The sequence below is a fragment of the Oncorhynchus kisutch genome, linkage group LG17, assembly GCF_002021735.2.
Source record: "Oncorhynchus kisutch isolate 150728-3 linkage group LG17, Okis_V2, whole genome shotgun sequence".
Taxonomy (NCBI): domain Eukaryota; kingdom Metazoa; phylum Chordata; class Actinopteri; order Salmoniformes; family Salmonidae; genus Oncorhynchus; species Oncorhynchus kisutch.
Genome location: NC_034190.2, coordinates 54902686 through 54925537, shown reverse-complemented (window position 1 = coordinate 54925537; position 22852 = coordinate 54902686). Strand labels below are relative to the sequence as shown.

At 40.6% G+C, this 22852-nt stretch overlaps 1 protein-coding gene across 1 annotated transcript; it reads right to left on the bottom strand.

Moving 5' to 3' along the window:
- Nucleotides 1-45: 45 nt before the first annotated feature.
- LOC109907923 (mitochondrial carrier homolog 1-like) lies at nt 46-22042 on the bottom strand. The gene is made up of 12 exons (XM_020506225.2): nt 21665-22042; nt 19737-19821; nt 19540-19646; nt 19200-19277; nt 18727-18784; nt 17240-17291; nt 15834-15893; nt 15427-15520; nt 13658-13705; nt 13379-13446; nt 2259-2334; nt 46-2134 (listed from the first exon to the last, which is right to left on the bottom strand). The coding sequence occupies exons 1-12, from the start codon at nt 21824-21826 to the stop codon at nt 2060-2062; spliced, it is 963 nt and encodes a 320-aa protein (XP_020361814.1). The 5' UTR covers nt 21827-22042; the 3' UTR covers nt 46-2059.
- Between the last annotated feature and the right edge of the window lie 810 nt (nt 22043-22852).

Below are 22852 nucleotides of genomic sequence, written 5' to 3'. Positions count from 1 at the left end.
CCAACAGGGACAACCAGTTCTTTTGGGGTTTTGAACATCATTCATGGCAAGACAGGTCACCGCTGTGACCCACTGGGTAAAAGAAAGACTGCTTTGTGCAGACTGGACATGTAGAACAACTCCTGGCATGCACAATGGATTTTAACTGGTCAGATAGATTTTATATTACAAATGGGTTTAATGAAAAGCTGATGAATGATTAACTATGCAGGGAACAAAAAGTATGTGTCTGTCCCATCTAATACATTTACAGGAAATTACCACTCTTTGACCCTCTCATTCAAGCTGCTGCCTGGCACAAAAATGTGTGTGTGTCTGCCCAGTTGGTCACAGAGAAATGACTACTTGTAGACCATCACATCATCCATGTAATTTCATTTTTTAAAATATAAAACCAGATCAAAGGATAGGTTTAAAAACAAACACAGATACTGTAGAATAGACAAGAATGCCAGGTTTCATATTATTTCAGGGAAATAGACATCGGAAATACAAGGTCGCAAAGCAACTGCCTCGCCATTGCTTCTCCCTCTTTCGGAGATCACAGTTTACAGGGAATGTTTGACTGGAACACACACACACACACACACACACACACACACACACACACACACACACGAGAGTGAATGCTCATGACATTTTGAGAAGAAAAAAAAACATACAGAAAGATTACAGCATTGGACATCATTCTCAATTACATGGTATAAAGATGCACACATCATAAACCCACTCACACACTTGGCAAAGCAGGTCGCTTCTGCAAGCTTTTTCCCACACATTATTTCAAGTAGACATGATTAGAGCAATCCATTGCAAAAAAAAATCTGGAATAAGGACAAAAACAGCCTATACCAAACCCGGTCAAGATCATTTTGTGGTTAACACTGATCATGGGGGCAGGGGGAGACACAATATGATAATGTTAACTTTTATTTATATGCTACTACAAGTGGTTAACTGTAAACTATCAGGTTAATTGGGATCTTCACCTGCAGTCAAAAAGGAACTCAAACAGAAATGGTTGGTTCAAAGATCAGGCACACACCCTTAGCCTGAATGCAAAATGTATCGTAATATGCATAATATGCTCAGCCATTGTCATCACATAATTTAGCATTTCTTTGTCATTGGTAACACAAACATACCCATCATTTTGCACCAGTTAGATATATCACTTATTTGATATATTATACATTAAGGACAGTTGTCAATATGGCCACAGAGAAAATATTTTTGGGATGGCAGGCTAAGTTTTTAGACATCACTGAAAACCACTGGTTGCCCTCTGAATTCCTCCCATTTCATACTCCTCATGGCAGGCGAACACTAGAGCTGCAATTTGTAAGAATTTGCGAGAAACCAGTTGTCTAATTAATCTTATGGTTGAAAGGAGAGTACTCCAGTTATTGTGGGTTTATGATGTTCCTGAATAGGTATAATTCTTGGTTAAAGCACTTCTGATAGGAGACAAAGGATCCCCTTTGAATGCAACAACACTTATCATGCTTCTGGGAAGAAGATCATTTGAAAAATAAACATCAAATCAAATCAAATCTGGCATATTTCAATAGATGACGTTATCAACTATCCAATTCCAAAGCTTACATAGAACTTAATTAAACTGTATATAAAAATAAATAAATGGCTATATGAAGTGATAGATTTTAATTTAAAAAAATAAAAAATAATTGTGCAACTTTAGGCTGGGATAGTAAAAGGAGATTATACTCTCAGCATTCAACCAAGAGGACATCTATTGGATAGCATTTTGATTTGCTCACATTAATTCTCCAACCTCTTACTTTTGAGTGGTTACACTAATACTTAAGATTAAAAACCAAATTAACAAAACAACTTCTTTTGTAAGTAACTTTGATTCAGCAAAAAAAAAAAAAGATCAGTAGATCACCAAGCCCATTGAGATCTTGCTGCTCCTGCTGTACCCACCAGGGTGTTTAAGGTGAGGGGAAGGTTTGACTTGGTGGGCTGTACGTTGGTCTCACTGAGGTACCAGTTAGGAGGGAGAACAGTGGCACAGGTTGTGCGGCGGTTTATGACATCACTCCTCAGTCAAGGCCATCGCTTTCACAGGTACGCGGCGGAAGAAGAAGCTGGATCCTCGGAAGAGATGGCCCTGGTGGGTGAGGCACAAAAAGACAGGTTTCAGATGTGCGCTACCAGAGAAAACAAAAATATACTCACACACAAATACAACCAGTATCAGTGGGTTCCATTTGCTCCACATAAGTGGACTGTACCTCATGGCTCAGGTGAGCCCAACAGCGCACCCAGGACTTGAAGATGGGAGAGTTAGGGGGAACACCAGCCACTAAGCTGTGAACACACAAGGCAGAGATCCATTAAAAGCTGAACCCACAAGCTAAAGGATGGATCTAATGGACGTCAAACAAATCAATAGAAACCATATCCCATCAAGTCTATGTATTGACTTCATATGAAAGTTGAGACAGATACAACATTATTACTATTTTCAACTGGCACCAGCTATAGTACAGTTAAGTACAGAAAACGGACCATAACAAGGGCATAATCAGTGGTACTTTCTACTGTTGTTGTGCTCTTGAGTTAAAGAAGCTGGGCTTGCTTCAGTGAGAGATCACTGACTCGGGTATGCTTGGAACCCTTACAAACGGAATTGAATAATTACCTACGTAATAACAAATGATATATGATGTACAGTAATCTTGTCCTCCAGCAAATAATACTATGACACTTTGTGACAGATGTTGTACACAGACAGTTGGGAATTGAACAGTGATAACTAATCAATTTATTATTCTTATTGCCTGCATTTAAAAATGTTCAGCTAAATATATCCACTCTAGCAATGGTTTAGTTTTACCAACCCCAACCAATCAACTATATGATAAAACCCAGACACTAACTCGGCCAGAGAGGCCAGAAACCCCCCACTCCTTTGGCCCCCACTCACTACCCCTCATGCTGACATGACAGCACCGCCCACACCCCATTACCTCCAATGCTTACATGACAGCAGCCCCTCACACCACTACCCCTCATGCCGACAGGAGAGCACCCCATACCCCCCCGACCACTACCGCCCCATGCCGACAGGAGAGCACCCCATACCCCCCCTCGACACTACCGCCCCATGCCGACAGGAGAGCACCCCATATCCCCCCCCCCACTACCGCCCCATGCCGACAGGAGAGCACCCCATACCCCCCGCCACTACCGCCCCATGCCGACAGGAGAGCACCCCATAGCCCCCCGCCACTACCGCCCCATGCCGACAGGAGAGCACCCCATACCCCCTGCCACTACCGCACCTTTGATGATAGAGCAGTAGGAATGCAAGGATAACATCTAAAGAAAAGACAGGAATGTCAACAGGGGAGGGGCTGCTGTATATATTCAGAGACATTCCTGTTTAAGCTCAGAGGATCTCATGACAAATGAAGTAGAAGGGCTGTGGCTGCAGGTTCACCTGCCTCATCTGAAGCATCTTCTTTTAGGGTGCTGCTATAGGCCACCAAGTGCAAACTGTCAAAATCTGGTGAATGTGTGTGTGATGTTAGATACGGTCTCTGATGCGAACAGAGACATTTACTTTCTTGGTGACCTCTCAAGAGGAAACTTTTTACTGTGACTAATGCCTGTAACATGACAGGTTATCACTCAACCAACTACAGTGTATGCCAATAGTGTTGGTTCTGTGTTATCCATATTTTCACAAATGCTGCAGAGCTTTGCTACAACGCAATATCACTCCCCATTGGCTGTGGTGACCACAACAGTGTAGCAATAACAAGGAAAGCCAAAGTAACAAAGGCAGGGCCTAAAGTTTTTAAGAGATCATACAAAATGTTTTCTCAGGACTCTTTTGTTGAAGGTGTAAAACATTTATGTTGGTCTGATGTGTATAAGGAGGAGAATCCAGATGCAGCACCTGAGAGTATTTGTAAAATTATTCTTGACAATTTCTTCACAAGTGTGCACCTGTTAAGAAACTAACTGTGAGAACTGTTAGAGCCCCTTGGATCGATGATGAATTGAAAAATCGTATGGTTAAAATAAATTATGCAATAAAGGTGACAAACTATTCAGGCTGCACAGAAATTGTGACTAAACTTAAAATCAAATCAAACTTCATTTGTCACATGCACGGAATACAAGTGTAGACTTTACTGTGAAATGCTTACTTACAAGCCCTTAACTCTTCTTGAAGTGCACTGTTGGTTAAGAAAATATTTACCAAGAACATTCAAATAAAAAGTAACACAATAATGAGGCTATATACAAGGGGCACCGGTACTGCATCAGTGTGCGGGGATATAGGATAGTTGAGGTAATTTGTACATGTAGGTAGGGGTGAAGTGACTACGCATAGATAATAAACAACGAGAAACAGCAGTGCGCAAAAGAGAGGGGGGGCGGGGGTCAATGTAAATTGTCCGGTAACGATTTTATGAATTGTTCAGCAGTCTTATGGCTTGGGGGTTGACGCAATAGCACCAAAAATGGCTTTGGTGAAACCGCTTCCGTTAGTGACGCCTCTGTTAGAAACACAACAATCTAACGAAGAGGAAGTGTGGATGACTCTGATGAGGGAGTTAGAGTTGCCTAAGTAGTGACCACAAAGAGCTGAGTACTCAAGGTCTAACTACTGAGAAAGGGTATATACACTGTGCTAAAAGGAGAGAACAGGGTCACAACCTAGAGTTCTGAACTAAAACTACCACCGTTACCAATTGGAAACCGTAGTTCGTTTTATACTTATACGCTCGTTGAAGTACCTTAGTCCTTTCCTGACTATACTATTCAAAGTACCATACCTACAACCTGTTAGGATAAACGTGTCTACCTATCACTAATCCACTGGAAAGTGATGTAGTTAACTACAAAAATACACGGTTCTAGCCGGTCGACTGAATACGAGTCTACAGCGAAAGCTACTACGTACTGAGTGTCGTCCAGTGTAAGCGATAGAGTTCCAAACTTAGGAACATAGCCAAATTCTAAATTCCTGTCCAGATCAACTCCGGGCACAGTATCTACCCTCCTCAGGATCGACTGACTTTAAATATAAAAAATGCATGGATAGACACAATGTACCACTGATAGGAAAAAGTTAGGAATTACTCTGTAAAACTGTGGTTGATGTTAAAAGGGTACTTGCTTGACAAGCTTTGTTGCTAAACTGATGTAATTGAGTGAATAAATGACAACAAAACAAAAAGATTCCATTGGGGAATCAAGAAGGAATTGGTCTAAAAAGAAATTAACTGTGAGATAATTATTCCGTACAAGAATAGTTGGACTAAGTATATAGGCTATCGACGAAGGACGAAAGAGGACGCTCACAGGGTGAGAAGTACCCTAGGCTTATAGAAAGGGGAGAGAAGACTACCATAAAGGGAGAAGTTTAACTAAATATCTAAAGAGGAAAAGGTATCAACACTGAGATATAAAGAACCAGATAGGTTAGGTGTAACTGAGTTGTTCTTAAATGTGCTTCGCTCCAAGATTCCACGCAATAGAAATAGGTATTGTTCGGATACACAAAGGTGAATATGGGTTTCGTTCGGGAGACCTCAAGTTTGGTGACAAACCAGCTAACTGAAATCGAAGGCTTAGAAGTGACAAACCACAGCTAAGTTGACCCATCCGCAACAGGGTAGAAGCTGTTGAGGAGCCTTTTGGTCCTAGACTTGGCGCTCCGGTACCGCTTGCCATGTGGTAGCAGAGAAAACAGTCTATAACTTGGGTGATTGGAATCTCTGACAATTTTCTCTGACACCGCCTTTTGTATAGGTCCTGGATGGTAGGGAGCTTGGCCCCAGTAATGTACTGGGCCGTTCACACTACCCTCTGTAGCGCCTTACGGTCAGATGCCGAGCAGTTGCCATACCAGGTGGTGAAGCAACCGATGGTGCAGCTGTAGAACCTTTTGAGGATCTGGGGACCCATGCCAAATCTTTTCTCCTAAGGGGGAAAAGATTTTGTCGTGCCCTCTTCATGACTGTCTTGGTATGTTTGGACCACGATAGTTCGTTGGTGATGTGGACACCAAGGAACTTGAAACTCTACCCGCTCCACTACAGCCCTGCCGATGTACCCAAATTATAGAGATAGATATACACTACCGTTCAAAATTTTGGGGTCACTTAGAAAGGTCCTTGTTTTTGAAAGAAAAGCACATTTTTGGTCCATTAGAATAACCTCAAATTGATCAGAAATACAGACATTGTTAATGTTGTAAATGACTAATATAGCTGGAAATTGACAATTTCTCATGGAATATCTACATCTGCGTATGGAGGCCCATTATCAGCAACCATCACTCCTGTGTTCCCAATAGCACATTCAAGTTTATAATTTTAAAAGGCTAATTAATCATTAGAAAACTCTTTTGCAATTATGTTAGCACAGCTGAAAACTGTTGAGCTGATTAAAGAAGCAATACAACTGGCCTTCTTTAGACTAGTTGAGTATCTGGAGCATCAGCAGTTGTGGGTTTGATTACAGGCTCAAAATGGCCAGAATAACTTTCTTCTGAAACTCATCAGTCTATTCTTGTTCTGAGAAATGAAGGCTATTCCATGTGAGAAATTGCCAAGAAACTGAAGATCTCATACAATCTGTGTACTACTCCCTTCACAGAACAGTGTAAACTGTCTCTAACCAGAATAGAAAGAGGAGTGGGAGGCCCCGGTGCACAACCAGAATAGAAAGAGGAGTGGGAGGCCCCGGTGCACAACTGAGCAAGAGGACAAGTAAATTAGAGTTTCTAGTTTGAGAAACAGACGCCTCACAAGTCCTCAACTGGCAGCTTCATTAAATAGTACCCGCAAAACACCAGTCTCAACGTCAACAGTGAAGAGGCGACTCCGGGATGCTGGCCTTCTAGGCAGAGTTCCTCTGTCCAGTGTCTTGTCTTTTGCCTATCTTAATCTTTTCTTTTTATTGGCCAGTCTGAGATATGGCTTTTTCTTTGCAACTCTGCCATTTGATTTAATCAGGCTATCTTTTTGAAATAGCATCTAGACCTACTATCTCTAAGAGTGGGCTAAATGCTGATTCTGGAATTTTACAGATTGACTCCGAAGATGGTAGTTGCATTTTGGCAGTTCACAGAAAAATAAGTCATTGATGGCTTACTTGCTACTGACACCAGGAACACCACAGGGTCTGACCAATTGGAGCCCGGTAAGCCCAAGTGTGCAGACCCCCTTATTGCTGGCTCAGTAACCCATATCGTAAATCTAACAATGTTATCAGGAAATATTCCTAAATTATGGAAAACAACATATGTGCTGCCACTACATAAGGGTGGGGATAGTGGTGATCTTGATATTTTATCATCCCAGCTCCAGGCTTCCATATCTAGCTAAGATTCTTGAATCTTTGGTAAATAAGCAACTAAACTTTATCTGACCATGGTATTTTGAATATAAATACATCTGTGTTTAGGCCAGGGCAAAGTAACTACATTAGTTGTTAACGATATTGTCAATGGTTTAGACGCTAAAATTAATTGTGCTGCCTTGTTTGTGGACCTGTCAAATGCGTTTGATACATGCTTTTTTATTGAACAAGTTGTCCTCGATTGGCCTGGGCTCTAACACCATGTCATGGTTTCACAATTATCTTAGTGACAGGACTCAGGTCATAAAGGTGTTCCATAGGGGTCAATACGAAGACCTGTTATTTTCATAATTTATATCAAATGTAAAAAAAAATCAATTTCAATTTAATAGTAAGATAAACAGAGACCTATGTTACAACACTTTAACTGTTCAATGACAGGCTCAATATGCACTATACACAGGAAAGTAATGCACCAGTTCTAAATCTCTGTTCCAAGAACATTAAATCCGTTCTGACAGGCTCAATATAGACTACATATGAAAGTAAGGCCCCACAGTAACAATCTCTCTGTCTGTTATGAGCTCAATATTTACACTGGAAAACAATGTACAATACTCATTCAGTCAATGTGATGGCTGTGACTCCACACTTCCTGCAAGTGTTTTGTAATCCGGCTCATAGTCTGAGACGGCTAGTCTAATGCAATCTGTTAGATGTGCAGTAGTAAGGCGAGTGCAGTATTTGGACTTGATGATTTTCATCTCTGAAAAGGCCATCTTACAGAGGTACGTGGATCCAAAGAATATCTCCACCTTAAGAATGCAGAATGAAAGGAGTGAATACTTCGCTCTACTCACAAGTCCTTGTCTCTCCATCTAGCTTTCAACTCAATGTCACTTTGTAAATCAAGTATCTCCATGTCAGCTCCCGTTGGTAAAGCAAACCCCTGCATTTTAGCTGACAGCTTTTCAATGTCAATGAAAGGAAAGGGATTGAAATAAAAGCAACAACTTTCTCCATCTGGTTTACCTCCTGAAATCGGCAGTCGAATTTTGAAGCCAGCTTGTTCAGATCGGCATAGAATTGTTCATGATGAAAGGCGTTTTTGTCTTCAATGTTTTGTGACACATTTTCAAGGTTTGGGAAGTGTGTCAGCCTCCAATTCCTTAGCTGGGAGGTCCACAAACCCAGCTTGACCTTGAATACATTCACTGCGCTAATCATGTGGGTCTTTCGGTATTTCCCTTTCAGCTCAGTTGAGCTGGTTCAGTTTTGCTGTTAAATCTTTAAGGAACCCCAAGTCAAGCAACCATGAGTCCTCTGACAGCTGTTCATACTCCTCGTTTCCAGAAAATCTATAATCTCAGGCACCAAATCAAGAAAATGCTGGAGCACCTTGCCGCGACTCAAGCACCGCACATCAGCATGGAGAATCAGATCTCCGTATGCAGAATATTTTCAGAATTCTAGAGAGGAGTAAACTAATAAACACTTAGGCTACCGTCAGTTTAAACATCTTATACACATTTTACAGACACAATCTATTTTACAATAGTTATATTTTGTTTGTTTTTTAGTCCTTCCTCTATTTCTGCTGTCCATCCAGTTTGAGGGTGACTGAAAGATGAACTTAGGTCCACACTCTGGTCGGCTGTAGTAATGCTGTCAAGTTGGTTGCCAACCGCCAAATAAAGTCCAAAGAAGAAAAAGAAGGAAGAAGGAGAGATGACGAGAAACAAATTATGTTTACAGTTTTATCTTTAGATTACATGTCGGAGTAGAGGACCTTGTGCATGTCAGGTAAAATAACAACCCAATGTTTATATACTAGTGCTGGGCGATATGGCCAAAATATTATATCACAGTATTTAAAAATAAAAAAAAACGGTATGATGGCATTTTTAGTTTTTGAATAATAAAAGTTATACATTTGCTTTATCAGTAGCGAGTGATCCTACAGTCTATTGCAGTGGTAGAAAAGGTACCCAATTGTCATACTTCAGTAAAAGTAAAGATACGTTCACAGAAAATTACTCAAGTAAAAGTGAAAGTCACCCAGTAAAATACTACTTGAGTAGAACTGGACCATTTTCCTGTCCTGCTAAGCATTCAAAATGTAACGATTTCTTTTAGGTGTCAGGGAAAATGTATTGAGTAAAAAGTACAGTATTTTTTTTTAGGAATGCAGTAAAGTAAAAGTTGTCAAAAATGAAAAATAGTAAAGATACCCCCAAAAATTACTTAAGAAGTACTTTAAGTACAAATACTTTAAGTACTTTACACCACTGCTCAATTGAGATAATTTCCACACTGCCATGTAGGGCTGTAAGATATGGGCAAATAATCTACGATTTATTTTTAACCAAAGGTTGCAATTGTGATTTCACTTGCGAATTAGAGCAAAACTGTTGGAATCAAGGAAATAGAGAGACTATTCTAATTCTATAGTTAGAATATAATAGTGGGCACTTTGAATACAGTGTTGTTTGAGATGACAAGGAATTGAAATGCCAGGGAGGAGTTATTGTGACATGGTAGGAACTAAAGTGTTGATAAGTATTTCCTAGTGGACCCTATAAGCTTTGGCTACGTTGCATGTTCTCTCTTAGCTACTTCATGTAGCTAACATATTCTTGCTTTGCATATTTCTCTTTGATTTAGAAGATACAGTTGCACAAACAACATGCTGATTTAGGTCTACACCATCACTGGTATTATCAGGCTGTATTAGCTTGCTACGTTTGCTCTTACTCAGTACATGTATTAGCTAGCTAGCTATTAGTGGTTAACAATTAGCGTCAAGATTTAGGGCAACTTGCTAAGAAAAGACAAACTAGATGTTTGCTGATGTAAGAAACACAAACTATTAGTGTAATTATAGAACGCTAGTGGATTTAGAAGCAAAGTGATAAAGGCATTGTTGTCATCAACATTGTTGCATGTGCTGCATTGACCATGCAGACTGAACGCAAGTGTCTCGTGAGGAACATCAAATGCGCATCTTGAGTGATAGGGGGCATGGCTAGGTCTGTTGGAAAGTGGCACGGAGAGAAAGAGTGGAGAGAGATCACTCAAAGTAGCAAAGTAAACTATAAAAATTTATAAAGTAAAAACCCAAACTGGTCCCTGTATCAATACTGGTATATCATAAAATACGGTATACCGCCCAGCCCTATTATATACCAGGACAAATTAGCTAGCAATAGCAAGCTAGCTAACTAAAAAGCCATAAATGTTTAATGCTTTTTGACCTGTCCGCAAATTAATATAATTGGTTCAGAGTTTGTTTTGATATTTCAACCTACTTGTCCTGATCGCTTCTGGTGTGGGTGAACAAAATCAACTTGCGAGCTATGGTGGTCAGCATGTGAGAAACAAAGGTTCATGAAATTGACAACCTACTAACATCAGAAAACATTCATATCCTGGCCATCTGTGAAACACACTTAGATAATTAATTTGATTATGCACTAGTAGCTATATATGGTTATAGAATATATAGGAAAGATAGAAATGCAAATATAGGAGGTGTTGCTATGCATGTCCAGAGTCTTATTCCTGTTAGACAGAGGATCTCATGTCAGATTATGTCGAAGTAATATGCTACAGGTTCATCTGCCTCACCTAAAGCTTATTCTTATAGGAAATTGCTATAGACCACAGAGCAATAAAAGTTAGGATTTGGACTATATGTGTGAAATGTTGGATAATGTACAGTGCATTAGGAAAGTTTCCTTGACTTTTTCCACATTTTGTTACGTTACAGCCTCATCAATCTACACACAATACCCCATAGGGACAAAGTTAAAACAGGTTTAAAGTTTAAAAAAAACTTTTTTTAAACTTATTTACATAGGTATTCAGACCCTTTGCTTTGAGACTCGAAATTGAGCTCAGGTGCATCCTGTTTCCATTGATCATCCTTGAGATGTTTTTACAACTTGATTGAAGTCACCTGTGGTCAATTCAATTGATTGGACATGATTTGGAAAGGCATACAAGGTCCCACAGTTGACAGTGTATGTCAGAGCAAAAACCAAGGCATGAGGTTGAAGGAATTGTCCTTAGAGGTCCGAGACAGGATTGCTTCGAGGCACAGATCTGGGGAAGGGTACCAAAAAATGTCTGCAGCATTGAAGGTCCCCAAGAACACAGTGTCCTCCATTATTCTTAAATGGAAGAAGTGTGGAACCACCAAGACTCTTCCTAGAGCTGGCAGCCCAGCCAAACTGAGCAATCGGGGGAGAAAGGCCTTGGTCAGGAAGGTGACCAAGAACCTGATGGTTACTCTTACAGAGCTCCAGAGTTCCTCTGTCCTTCCAAGGACAACTATCTCTGCAGCACTCCACCAATCAGGCCTATATGGTAGAGCGGCCAGACTGAAACCACTCCTCAGTAAAATAAGAATTACAGGCCGCTTGGAGTTTTGGCAAAAGGCACCTAAAGGACTCTCAGACCATGAGAAACAAGATTCTCTGGTCTGATGAAACCAAGAGTGAACTATTTGGCCTGAAAACCTAGCGTCACGTCTGGAGGAAACCTGGCGGTGAAGCATGGTGGTGGCAGCATCACGCCATGGGGATGTTTTTCAGCAGCAGGGACTGGGAGACTAGTCAGGATCGAGGGAAAGATTAACAGAGCAAAAGATCCCAGATGTAAACCTACTCCAGAACGCTCAGGACAACGACCCTAAGCACACAGCCAAGACAATGCTGGAGTGGCTTCGGGACAAGTCTATGAAGTGTCCTTGAGTGGCCCAGCCAGAACGCAGACTTGAACATCTATGGAGAGACCTGAAAATAGCTGTGCAGAAGCGCTTCGGACAGAGTTTGAGAGGAGAAGAATGGAAGAAACTCCCCAAATACAGGTGTGCCAAGCTTGCAGCATCATACTCAAGAAGACTCGAGGCTGTAATCGCTACCAAAGGTTCTTCAAAGTACTTAGTAAATGGCCTGAATGCGTTTTCTAAAAAGTTGTTTTTGCTTTGTCATTATGTGGTATTGAGTGTAGATGAGGGGAAAAACAATTTCATCTATTTTAGAATAAGACTGTAATGTATCAAAATGTGGAAAAAGTCAAGGGGTCTGAATACTCTCCGAAAGCACTATGTGATATCAACAGAGAGGTATATTTTCTGGGTGACCTAAATATTGACTCGTTGTCATCAAGCTTCCCACTCAAAAATAAGCTTTCAACTGTAACCGACGACTGCAATCTGGTTCAGGTTATCAGTCAACCTATCAAGGTATTTACAAACAGAACAGGAACAAAATCACCCACGTGTATTGATTACATCTTTACTAATGCTTCTAAAATCTGTTCTAAAACAGTATCTACACCCATTCAATGTAGTGATCATAGTATAACAGTCATATCTAGAAAAAACAAAGTTCCAAAGACAGCCTAAAGTTGTGTATAAGCAATCATACAAGAGGTTTTGCAATGACTTCTATGTTGAAGATGTGAGAAAATATTTGTTAGTCTGTATCATGTATGAAACTGCACCCATCAAGAAACATAATGTTAGAAATGCCAAATCCCCATTGATAGATGATGAATTGCTGAGCGGAATAAGGCAAAGGGAATAGCAAAGAAGTCCGATAACACAGCAGACTGTCAAACAGAGTAAATTGAGAATTCACTTAAGTAAACTAAACAAAAGGAAGAAGAGGCTTTACAGAGCCAGACAAAGTTCTCTCTTCGATGAGATCGCAAGCACTTCCCAACAGGAGCATCATTTTGATCTCAACTGTGCTTCATTACAACTAATCTTGATGACCATAAACACCCCAAATCAACATTTCAGCCCAATCTTTTCAACAAGAGCAGCAGCATTTTGATCTTCATTATACCTACCAACAGAATATTTTAAGCAGACAATCAAAGCTCTATTTTTTCAACGAGAAGCGGGCACGTTTTTGCACTGTATTGTGAGTGCTCTGGTCATCTTGAGTTAAAAACATTTCAACTTTTTTAAACAGACAGAAAAACTGAGGTGTGATTCCCAGCCTTACTAATCACTTACCCACAGTTGTTGACTGCCATCAGGTCTGCCACCAGCATAAATGGGTATGTCAACACACTCACTGCAATCTGAAGACAGAGGTAGGGAGATCAAACATGGGACAACAAGGTGAACACAACTGTCATAGGTGCAACACCATCTGATTAGCATTGTAAAACAAGGAGGCTTTTAGAACTGTGATAAACAAGGGAAACAGATACTCAAAATAGCCCCACCGCCACAGTTCATTCATTAAAAAAATAGTACAATGACATGCAGAGGTTGTGCAGCTGAACTTACCCCCATCACAAACTTAGTGTAGCTTCTCACTGCTGGGGCTTGGCTGAACTGCAAAAAGGTGTGAGAGGGAAGCATTTATAAAATAATGGTTAGGCATTTTCTGAGCACAAAACAGCTTGGAAATATGCACAAAAAAAACTCTGTGAAAATGTATTTCATGCGATGCACTCACTAGATCCAGTATTCCATACTCTTGTTGTCACCTTTTGCAAGGGTTTTGTGGACAGAAAATGTTCCAATTTAGCGTCATCATGTTGGTTTTCTACTGTGCTCCGTCATGAACATACTGTATTCCAACACATGATGTCATGATCTCTTCTATCATCCCCGACTCTGGGGCATCTGCCCTAAGCTATTATATCTTGAACCAGTGTTGAGCGGGCCAGATGTCAACTGGATACCCAGTCATTGCTGGATTGATCAGACCCTCCAGCCCAGTGTTCAGCTGAAAAGGTATCAACCCCTACTCTGTACCCCATTGTCACTGGATTACCAGACCCTGCCTCAGATAGATTCAAGGAAGGCCTTGATCCCTGGACCATCACCCTCTGTGCACATTCACTTTAAACAGAATAGCATGATGATGATATTTGACTATTCCTATCCATTTGAGATCATTAAAAAGTAGAAAGAATACATTGCATCCAGACAGGGGATGGAACCGATTAGGGAACAGAACCCGAAAACATCATTTTTTAAGGAATAGAAACGGAACGAAAGTGATCCATACTGTTCCGGAACAGAAACTTTATTTTAAAAGCATGAGAACCAGTTAATAACGTTTCAGACATTTTTTTTTTTTAATAGTCCCACAAATAAACACAAAGCGCCTATGCAAAGCCCTTACTCTGTCACTCAGAAACATATTCCAGTGCCAGCTGAAAATCTTTGCCTGTGTGTGTGGGCGCGTGTTTAGGCTACCGGTCCCTCCCACATCCGAAGCATAGGCTACTATACTGACGTTACGAGTGTGATTCAGAAGATAGGGATGTAGATTTTTTTATTAGTTTGAGATGAATGGATTAAAGTTTCAAGTTGGATTTATTAACTACAAAAAGGTAGGACGCGTTTTTAATTCTGGTGCCACTGTGTATACACACAAGCTTTTAGCTAGCTTGCAAGCTTGAGCTAGCAAGTTACAATAAAAGTTACTTAATTGAAGCCGCTATAATTCTGTAGACCTAATTCAGATAATGCATGCCATAACAACATGTCAAGCCTCATCAACCCTCTCTCACCACATGCAAAAATTTCAGTCGCATCTTGCGCCATATGCTACACTTGTCTGTCCATCACGCATGTAAACAACTAGTTTGCCTGCTCTATCCACAGATTAAATTACTTCACAAATGAGCTAAAAACTGTTGACTTCACAGGTTAAAAAGCTACAGAAAGGAATGATATAAACCAGTACTTTTCTTTGGTTCGAACCGGTTCAGAACTGTATTTTGCTGGTCGGAACCGTGGAACGGAACAAACAAAGTTTCTGTTCAGAATGAAAAGCTTATAAAATACATTTGGTTCCAACCCCTGATTGCATCTGATGGAAACTCATGTCCGTTACTGGACAAAGGATGAAGTAGAATATGTTTTAAGAATTCTCTTCATGTTATTCAAGAGTGGGTAACAAGACAAGTAGGTTATTGTATTCTTCCTACCCTTATGGCCTCGTCAAGTATCTACAATTTCTCACAGGGGTTTACAACCGAGGTTATTTTAGTGACAGCTGATCTTAGACCAGTGCTTAGAGGTGTCTGTACTGTGCTTACATTGTTGTCCACTGCGTAGGTGTTGATGAAGTGGGCCAGGAGGTTACAACACCACAGGAAGATGACCTCACCCAGGACATGGGGCATAACCCCCCTGCAAACACACCAATAATAGACAAGGCCATAAATATAGTACAGGCCAAAACCATTTCAAAGGTTTTGAACCAGTAATATTGAGTCATACCATGATTTGAATTTGGTTTGCTGAGGTAGTATACATAAAGGATAATAATGTCCTTCAACCTATAGTGCTACACAAACTAGGACACCCACATAAACATTGCGGTCATGTAGTCAGTGAGAATGATGGTTAATTCCAAAGAGTAAATGTGTCTCACTCCTCCCACTTGTCTAACTGCTAAGAAATTAAATTACTTTACAAAGTGGTATGAAAAAGCATGACTTACGCAAAGAATCCCCCAACGCCCTCCTCCTTGAAGATGTTGGCTATGCAGCTGAATAACCCCCTTCCAGAGTCAATCCCAGAGGAAATAAAGACGAAGTTTCAGCCAAGTGTTAATAATTTACGTGTTTAAAACCTCTGAGTGCCTCTAATGCAACTAAGCTATCAATTCTACCACTTCAACCTATGTAGAACTCTAATATAGCATTTTTGCATAATAAGTAAACATTCTGCATTACACCATGTCAGTAGAATCATTAAGTTGCAGTAATGACATTCTTCCCAAATGTTTGATGAATTCAGGTAAGTCAAATCAATTAAAATTTTATTGGTCACATACACGTGATTACCAGATGTTATTGCGGGTGTAGTGAAATTCTTGTACTTCAAGCTCCGACAGTGCAGTAATACCCCCCCCCCCAAAAAAATTACACTACATATACGCAATACACACATCTAGTAGGAATGAATTAAGACTATATACATATGGACGAGCAATGTCAGAGCGGAACGGACTAAGATACAGTAGAATAGTATAGAAAACAATATATACATATGAGATGAGTAAATGCAAGATACGTAAACATTAAGTGAATGAGATACCGTAGAATAGTATAGAATACAGTATATACATATGAGATGAGTAATGCCAGATATGTAAACATTATTAAAGTGACTAGTGTTCCATTCCTTGAAGTGGCAAGTGATTTCTAGTCTATGCCTATAGGCAGCAGCCTCTAATGTGCTAGTGATGGCTGTTTAACAGTCTGATGCCTTGAGATAGATGCTGTTTTTAAGTCTCTCGGTCCCAGCTTTGATGCACCTCGCCTTCTGGATGTTAGATGCAGTGGCTCGGATGGTTGATGTCTTTGATCTGTTTGGCCTTCCTGTGAAATCGGGTGCTGTAGGTGTCCTGCAGGGTGGGTAGTTTGCCCCCGGTAATGCATTGGGCAGACCGCACCACCCTCTGGAGAGCCTTGCGGTTGGTGCAGTTGCCATACCAGGCGGTGATACAGCCCGACAGGATGCTTTCAATTGTGCATCTGTAAAAGTTTGAGGGTTTTAGGTGACAAGCCCAATTTCTTTAGCCTCCTGAGGTTGAAGAGGCTCTGATGTGCCTTCTTCACCACACTATCTGTGTGGGAGGTCCATTTCAGTTTGTCAGTGATGTGTACCCCAAGGAACTTTTCCACCTTGTCCACCGCGGTCCCGCCGATGTAGATAGGGGGAGTGCACCCTCTGCTGTTTCCTGAAGTCCACGATCATCTCCTTTGTTTTGTTGACTTTGAGTGAGATACTGTTTTCCAGGCACCACACTCCCAGAGCCCTCACCTCCTCCCTGTATGAGTCAACTACTCTTTTTGTAAATTTGCATACAAAATCTGAGGTATGCTGCATGTCACACCTTACCTGTACTTGATCTCTCTCCCCACAAACTGGGCCATGCAGCGCACTGAGATCACTAAAAACAGGACAACTGAACATCAGGGGAGCAAACATTGTTACAGTGCCTAGTGAAAGTCTACACACCCCTTACAGTCTTCCCATTTTGCTGCCTTAAAATTAAACAAAAAAACATTTGATTTTGACCGGTAGTGTACAGTATATCCATTGTTTTTGTAAAAAATTGCTCAAGCTCAGTAAATTTGGTTTTGGGGGTGGACTGGACCATTCAGGAACACTCAACACCTATTGGAAAGCCATTCTGGTGTGTCTTTGGCATTAACATTTGTGTAATTGTCCCGCTGAAAAATACAACTTTTGTAGGCTACAAGCAAACGAGAACACCACTTGTCTGATACTGACCGATCAAAGGGTAGCTGGCCCAGCGGCCGCTTGAGAACTCTCAGATAGAGCACGTTATGACGTCTTGCCTGGGTTTGTTTTGTCGCCCCTAAAGTTTGATATTTTATAATCACAAATGATGTAATTGAGACTTACTGACTCTGGCTTTAACGGTCTTGTTGAGTAAAGGTTAAATAAAAAATAAATACAATAAAAAAAACTGAATGGATGATTTGGAGTGGATTTCTTTAACACAGGCTTTCATCTTTCACTTTGTCATACAGGCCAGTAATGTGGCGTGAATGCAATGTTGTTGATCCTTTGTATTTTAAAATATTGTGATGGCAACATCAAGTTATGGGTATCCTTGTCACCTGCATGGACTTGGGAGTTTATCAGGATCAAAATAAATATAAAAAGGAGCAAAGCCCAGGTAAAAGATTAGAGGAAAACCCACTTCAATCTTCTGTAAACCTAACCTACAATAGTTTCATTTTTCAGCTAGACCGTTACACAAATGTTAACGCCAAAGACACACTAGAAAGGCTCTCCAAGAGGTATTGAGTGGTCCAGTATCAATCATTACTTAAATTTGCTTGAAAATCAGAGACAATATTTGAATATTGCTGTCCATCAATGATTCCCAACCAAATTTACTCATCTTGAGCTGTGCAAGAGTTGTGCAAAGTTGGTAAAATCTTATTCACAGCTGTAATGGCTGCCAAAGGTGCTTCCACAAAGTGTTAACTCTGGGCGTGAAGACATACACAATCAAGACAAATATACACATTTTTTTTAATTATTATTATCAAATTCAAAAGTTAGACATTTTTCTTTCACTTTGAAAATGTGGAGTAGGTTGTGTAGATCGGTAGGAAGAAAAAAACAAATATACTCCATTTTAGATCAAAGGCAGCAAAATGTGAAGTCTTTGCAAGGGGTGTGTAGGCTTTCACTAGTGACTGGATCTGCAGAACATCACAAGGAAACTAAACCTTAGAGCTAACAAATAAATAAGGCCAATCTGCAGTGTCCACTAAAATACAAAGCTATGAACTCCTTGCAAATAGAGAAAATAAACAGACAAAAACAGCAATAGCCTTAGGACTTACCATGGAAGGGATGAGTGGCTATCCTGGATAGGCACTGGATGACCATCTCATGTGAGGTCTTGAGAGAAAGAGGGAATCAAACAGTGCAGCGGGCATAGTTATGCAAAACTGCTACATCTAATCCGTTCAGAAATCACCAATGTAGGCTATACTGGAAGCTAGTGCAAACACAAAGATAAGACCAGCAAATTAAGAATTTCTCAACATAATGTTATACTTTATCAACTAAAACGTAAGAGTGGATTTGTTCAAGTTGTTGTTTCAAGTTATTTTATTTATGAGTTTATTTAAATAGGAATATACACACACACAGTTATCGTAATCATAATACTTAAAGAATGTTTAGGAAAGGGAGAATGATATGATTCACAAAACTATTTCTCACAATTTACTAAACTCAAATGGCTTTACATAGACCCACCTGACATTTGATACATTCCTTTTATGTGCCTTATCGCACTTTGACCTCTCACCTCTTTGACCACATTCCTGAGGGAGGTGTTCAAGTCATCTCTGTCAGATACATTCTCTACCTCCTCTGCTGGAATGGTCTGGAGAGAAAAAAGATGTCAGGTCTTCAATAACTACATAAATGAAGTACTTCCAGCATTCTGTCACAGAGGTATTATTTCATTACATCTGTCTCTCTCATTTGATAAGGATACTCTGACTGTACGTTAGCAAGCGCCAATGATTGGTTGGATTATAAGCTTTTGTGGCCGAGTTGCGCATTTCAAAGACCGATTGAGAGCAGTTGCAATATGTTACTACTGAGTATGAACTACCTCTCCTCTGGGTCTAGGATTCCTTCACCTGTTTGACTTTACTCCGGACCATGGTAGAGATGGCACTGGACATAATACGAGGGGACAGACCTCGGAAGAGTCCCCTCTTTCCATCCACCCTTATGATGTGCTGTGCTGTGGACAGATAGACATCACATTCCTGTCACCTCTTCTTCCCCATTCAGGGTGAGGAATTAGGATGATAAGCCATTAAGACCCACTCACCATAGGAGAAGAATCCAGGGAGGTACAACACTTTCCTCCCAAACATGGTGGTTCCGACAGTTGGGGTGAGGGGCTCATGTCCAATCTACATTTACATTTTAGTCATTTTTAGCAGACGCTCTTATCCAGAGCGACTTACAGTTAGTGCACTCATCTTAAGATAGGTTGGTGGGACAACCACATACAGTATCTCAGTCATAGTAAGTACATCAGCAAAGTCAGTGCTAGTAAGAAGGAAAAAAAGTAAAGTGCGAGTGTTAGTTCACGAAAGGCAAGGGTGTATTTTTTTTGGGGGGGGCAGTATGTCCAACTGGCTTCACAACCAGATACCATATGTATGGCATTGTGTGGGTGAGCGTTTTGCTCATGTCAACATTGTGAACAGAGTGCCCCATGGTGGCGGTGGGATTATGGTATGAACAGGCATAAACTACAGACCAAAAAACAAAATAGCATTTTATCAATGACAGATATCGTGACGAGATCCTGAGGCCCATTGTCGTGCCATTCATCTGCCGCCATCAGCTCATGTTTCAGCATGATAATGCACAGCCCCATGTTGCAAGAATCTGTACACAATTCCTGGAAGCTGAAAATGTTCCAGTTCTTCCATGGCCTGCATACTCACCAGACATGTTTGGGATGCTCTGGATCTATGTTTATGACAGCGTGTTCCAGTTTCCACCACTATCCAGCAACTTCACAGCCATTGAAGAGGATTGGGACAACATTCCACAATCAACAGCCTGATCAATTCTATGCGAATGAGATGTGTCACGCTGCATGAGGCAAATTGTGGTCACACCAGATAATGACTAGATTTCTGATTCACGCCCCAATTTTTTTCTACGGTATGTGAAATCCATAGATTAGGGCTTAATGAATTGATTTCAATTGACTGATTTCCTTATATGAACTGTAGCTCAGTAAAATCTTTGCAATTGTTGCATTTATATGTTTGTTTGTATAGCTAGTTGTAGTGTTAGGAACTTGGCATGCACTTGCAGTTAGAAGAAGGGGTGGCATCTTGACAAGTACAGTTATGAAAAGAGGGCAGGTCGCCAGGCAGGCTATTTTAGCATAGCTTTTTTTTTTTTTTTTGTGTATACATGGCAGCTAAAAGTTGAATTGTGTATACCAATAAACAAACAATAACAAATATATCTAATTGTGACAGGACCTTGAAGGGATGATGATTTACATTAACATTTAATGTAAATAATATGAAAATATTGCTTTCCCCAGACACACTTACTTATGTGAGAGAACATTGCGGTTTATTTGAGGTTAGGCAAAGGAGAGATGATGCCCTATGACACCCAGCTAGCCGGTGTTATGCCGAAAATCTCCCCCCTGCCAGAATCCCCCCTTCTAATTTTCTTAAGTTTGTGGCTAGTGTCCAATACTTTCTGTGGCACACATCAGAGTCAAATACTTTCTATAGAACAAACTTCACGTAGGCAACCGAAATTAATAAGTAATGTATGCGTGTTATATTAAACATAGAAGGGGGAGTAAAATGTTGGCAAGCAATAAACATTTCAGAACAACTATGGCTGAATTATTTTCCTTACACTTTCAAAGATACTAGTCGAATAAGATATGGGGGGGGGGGGGGGGGGGGGGCGCCACATAAACAAATAGCCAAACCGAAAACTGCAGACAAATGCTTTCTGCTACTAAGATCAGTGAAATGTATGCTAAACTGACAACGGAGTGTAGAGCAGAAATCTCAACTAGCAAGCAAGTCGTAGAAGGGGGAGAGGATTTTCGGCACAACACCGGCCGGCGTCAAGCAAACTCAAACGCCCCAATGAGGTGGCACTTCAAAGTGATAGCTTTCGCGCTTGCTAGCTAAATAATTCATAACTCAAACGAAGTATGTGGATTTAGTTAGATAAATTGAGTTTGCAAGTTTAGCTAGCTACCTGAATTAGCAGTTTGACGTACAGCAGCGGGTGTGTGATCGCTGTCACCCCGGCTCCGAGAAGCACGATTGCTGTGTCCACGGCCGTCGTGGACGCATCCCGGTCAAATTTGGGCTCCCTTTGAGCACCTGTCTCGCCCGACAAGTTCTCCGGTGTCACCATTTTTACGGCGGTATTGAGAATTTCGGAGACTGTGTAGGAAATGAGATGAGCAAAACAAGAATATAGGCATGTCACGTGATTCCTCGGCGCACCAAAACACAGGAGGCGGGACTACTTTTCATCCATGTGGAGAGGGAATGAGCTGCATGCACTTTTCTATCCAGCAGATGGCAGTGTTTGTCAAAGACAATTGACAGTGCAATACGCAGGTTGGCATTTATTGCGATGACTCATTTGTATTTATTTATTTATCCGTTATTTTACCAGGTAAGTTGACTGAGAACACGTTCTCATTTGCAGCAACGACCTGGGGAATAGTTACACGGGAGAGGAGGGGGATTAATGAGCCAATTGTAAACTGGGGAATGAGGAAGCGCTGCACACTGGACAGTAGCTGGCACCGCCATAAAGTCATAAAATCTTTTTTTTACCCAACCACACTGCTAACCCCATCTACCTTAACCTAACCTTAAAATACGATTTAAAAGAAAAGCTCAATTTTGGCGCTAGCAAATACCACGACCAGTTAGTTATCAAAACTCAACTCCACCTCGATATAAGAGAATGCAGTTGAGCGTTCCTCAGCCAACTACCATTTGTTGTGATCTGACTTATGGAAAAATAGATCAATATATAATTAAAAACCGTTGAAGTCCTGCACCTTGGAAAAACTGTAGGACTATTTCTGCATTTCTGGGAGGAGGAATGTCAAGGGTTTTAAACTGCCAATTAAATAGGATCTATTTTTAAGTGTTTTCCTCCTATCTTGGTTATTAAATCCAGTGTTTCTTTAAAAACATATGATAGGCTACTCTTGTATAACAAATGGAATTAACTGTTTAACAGATGCCTCACATTTCTCAAAAATAAAATACACATCTGAACAGTTTAAAGATTATAGCAAATAATGCCATCAAGCTTTCAGTAAAGAAATACAGAACAAACGTACTCTCAGAGGATGAAAAATGAACTGTGCCTCAGCGCCTGGGACTCAAACCGTGATCCCTGTGAATGTAATTTCCAAAC

Excerpts from the sequence above, each read along its gene's own strand:
- LOC109907923 (XM_020506225.2), bottom strand. The coding sequence starts at position 21,826 with ATGGTGACACCGGAGAACTTGTCGGGCGAGACAGGTGCTCAAAGGGAG. Across the intron at positions 19,822-21,664 it reads ACGTCAAACTGCTAATTCAG|ATTGGACATGAGCCCCTCAC; the intron begins GTAGCTAGCTAA and ends ATGTAAATGTAG. Across the intron at positions 2,135-2,258 it reads GGGCTCACCTGAGCCATGAG|GGCCATCTCTTCCGAGGATC; the intron begins GTACAGTCCACT and ends CTCACCCACCAG.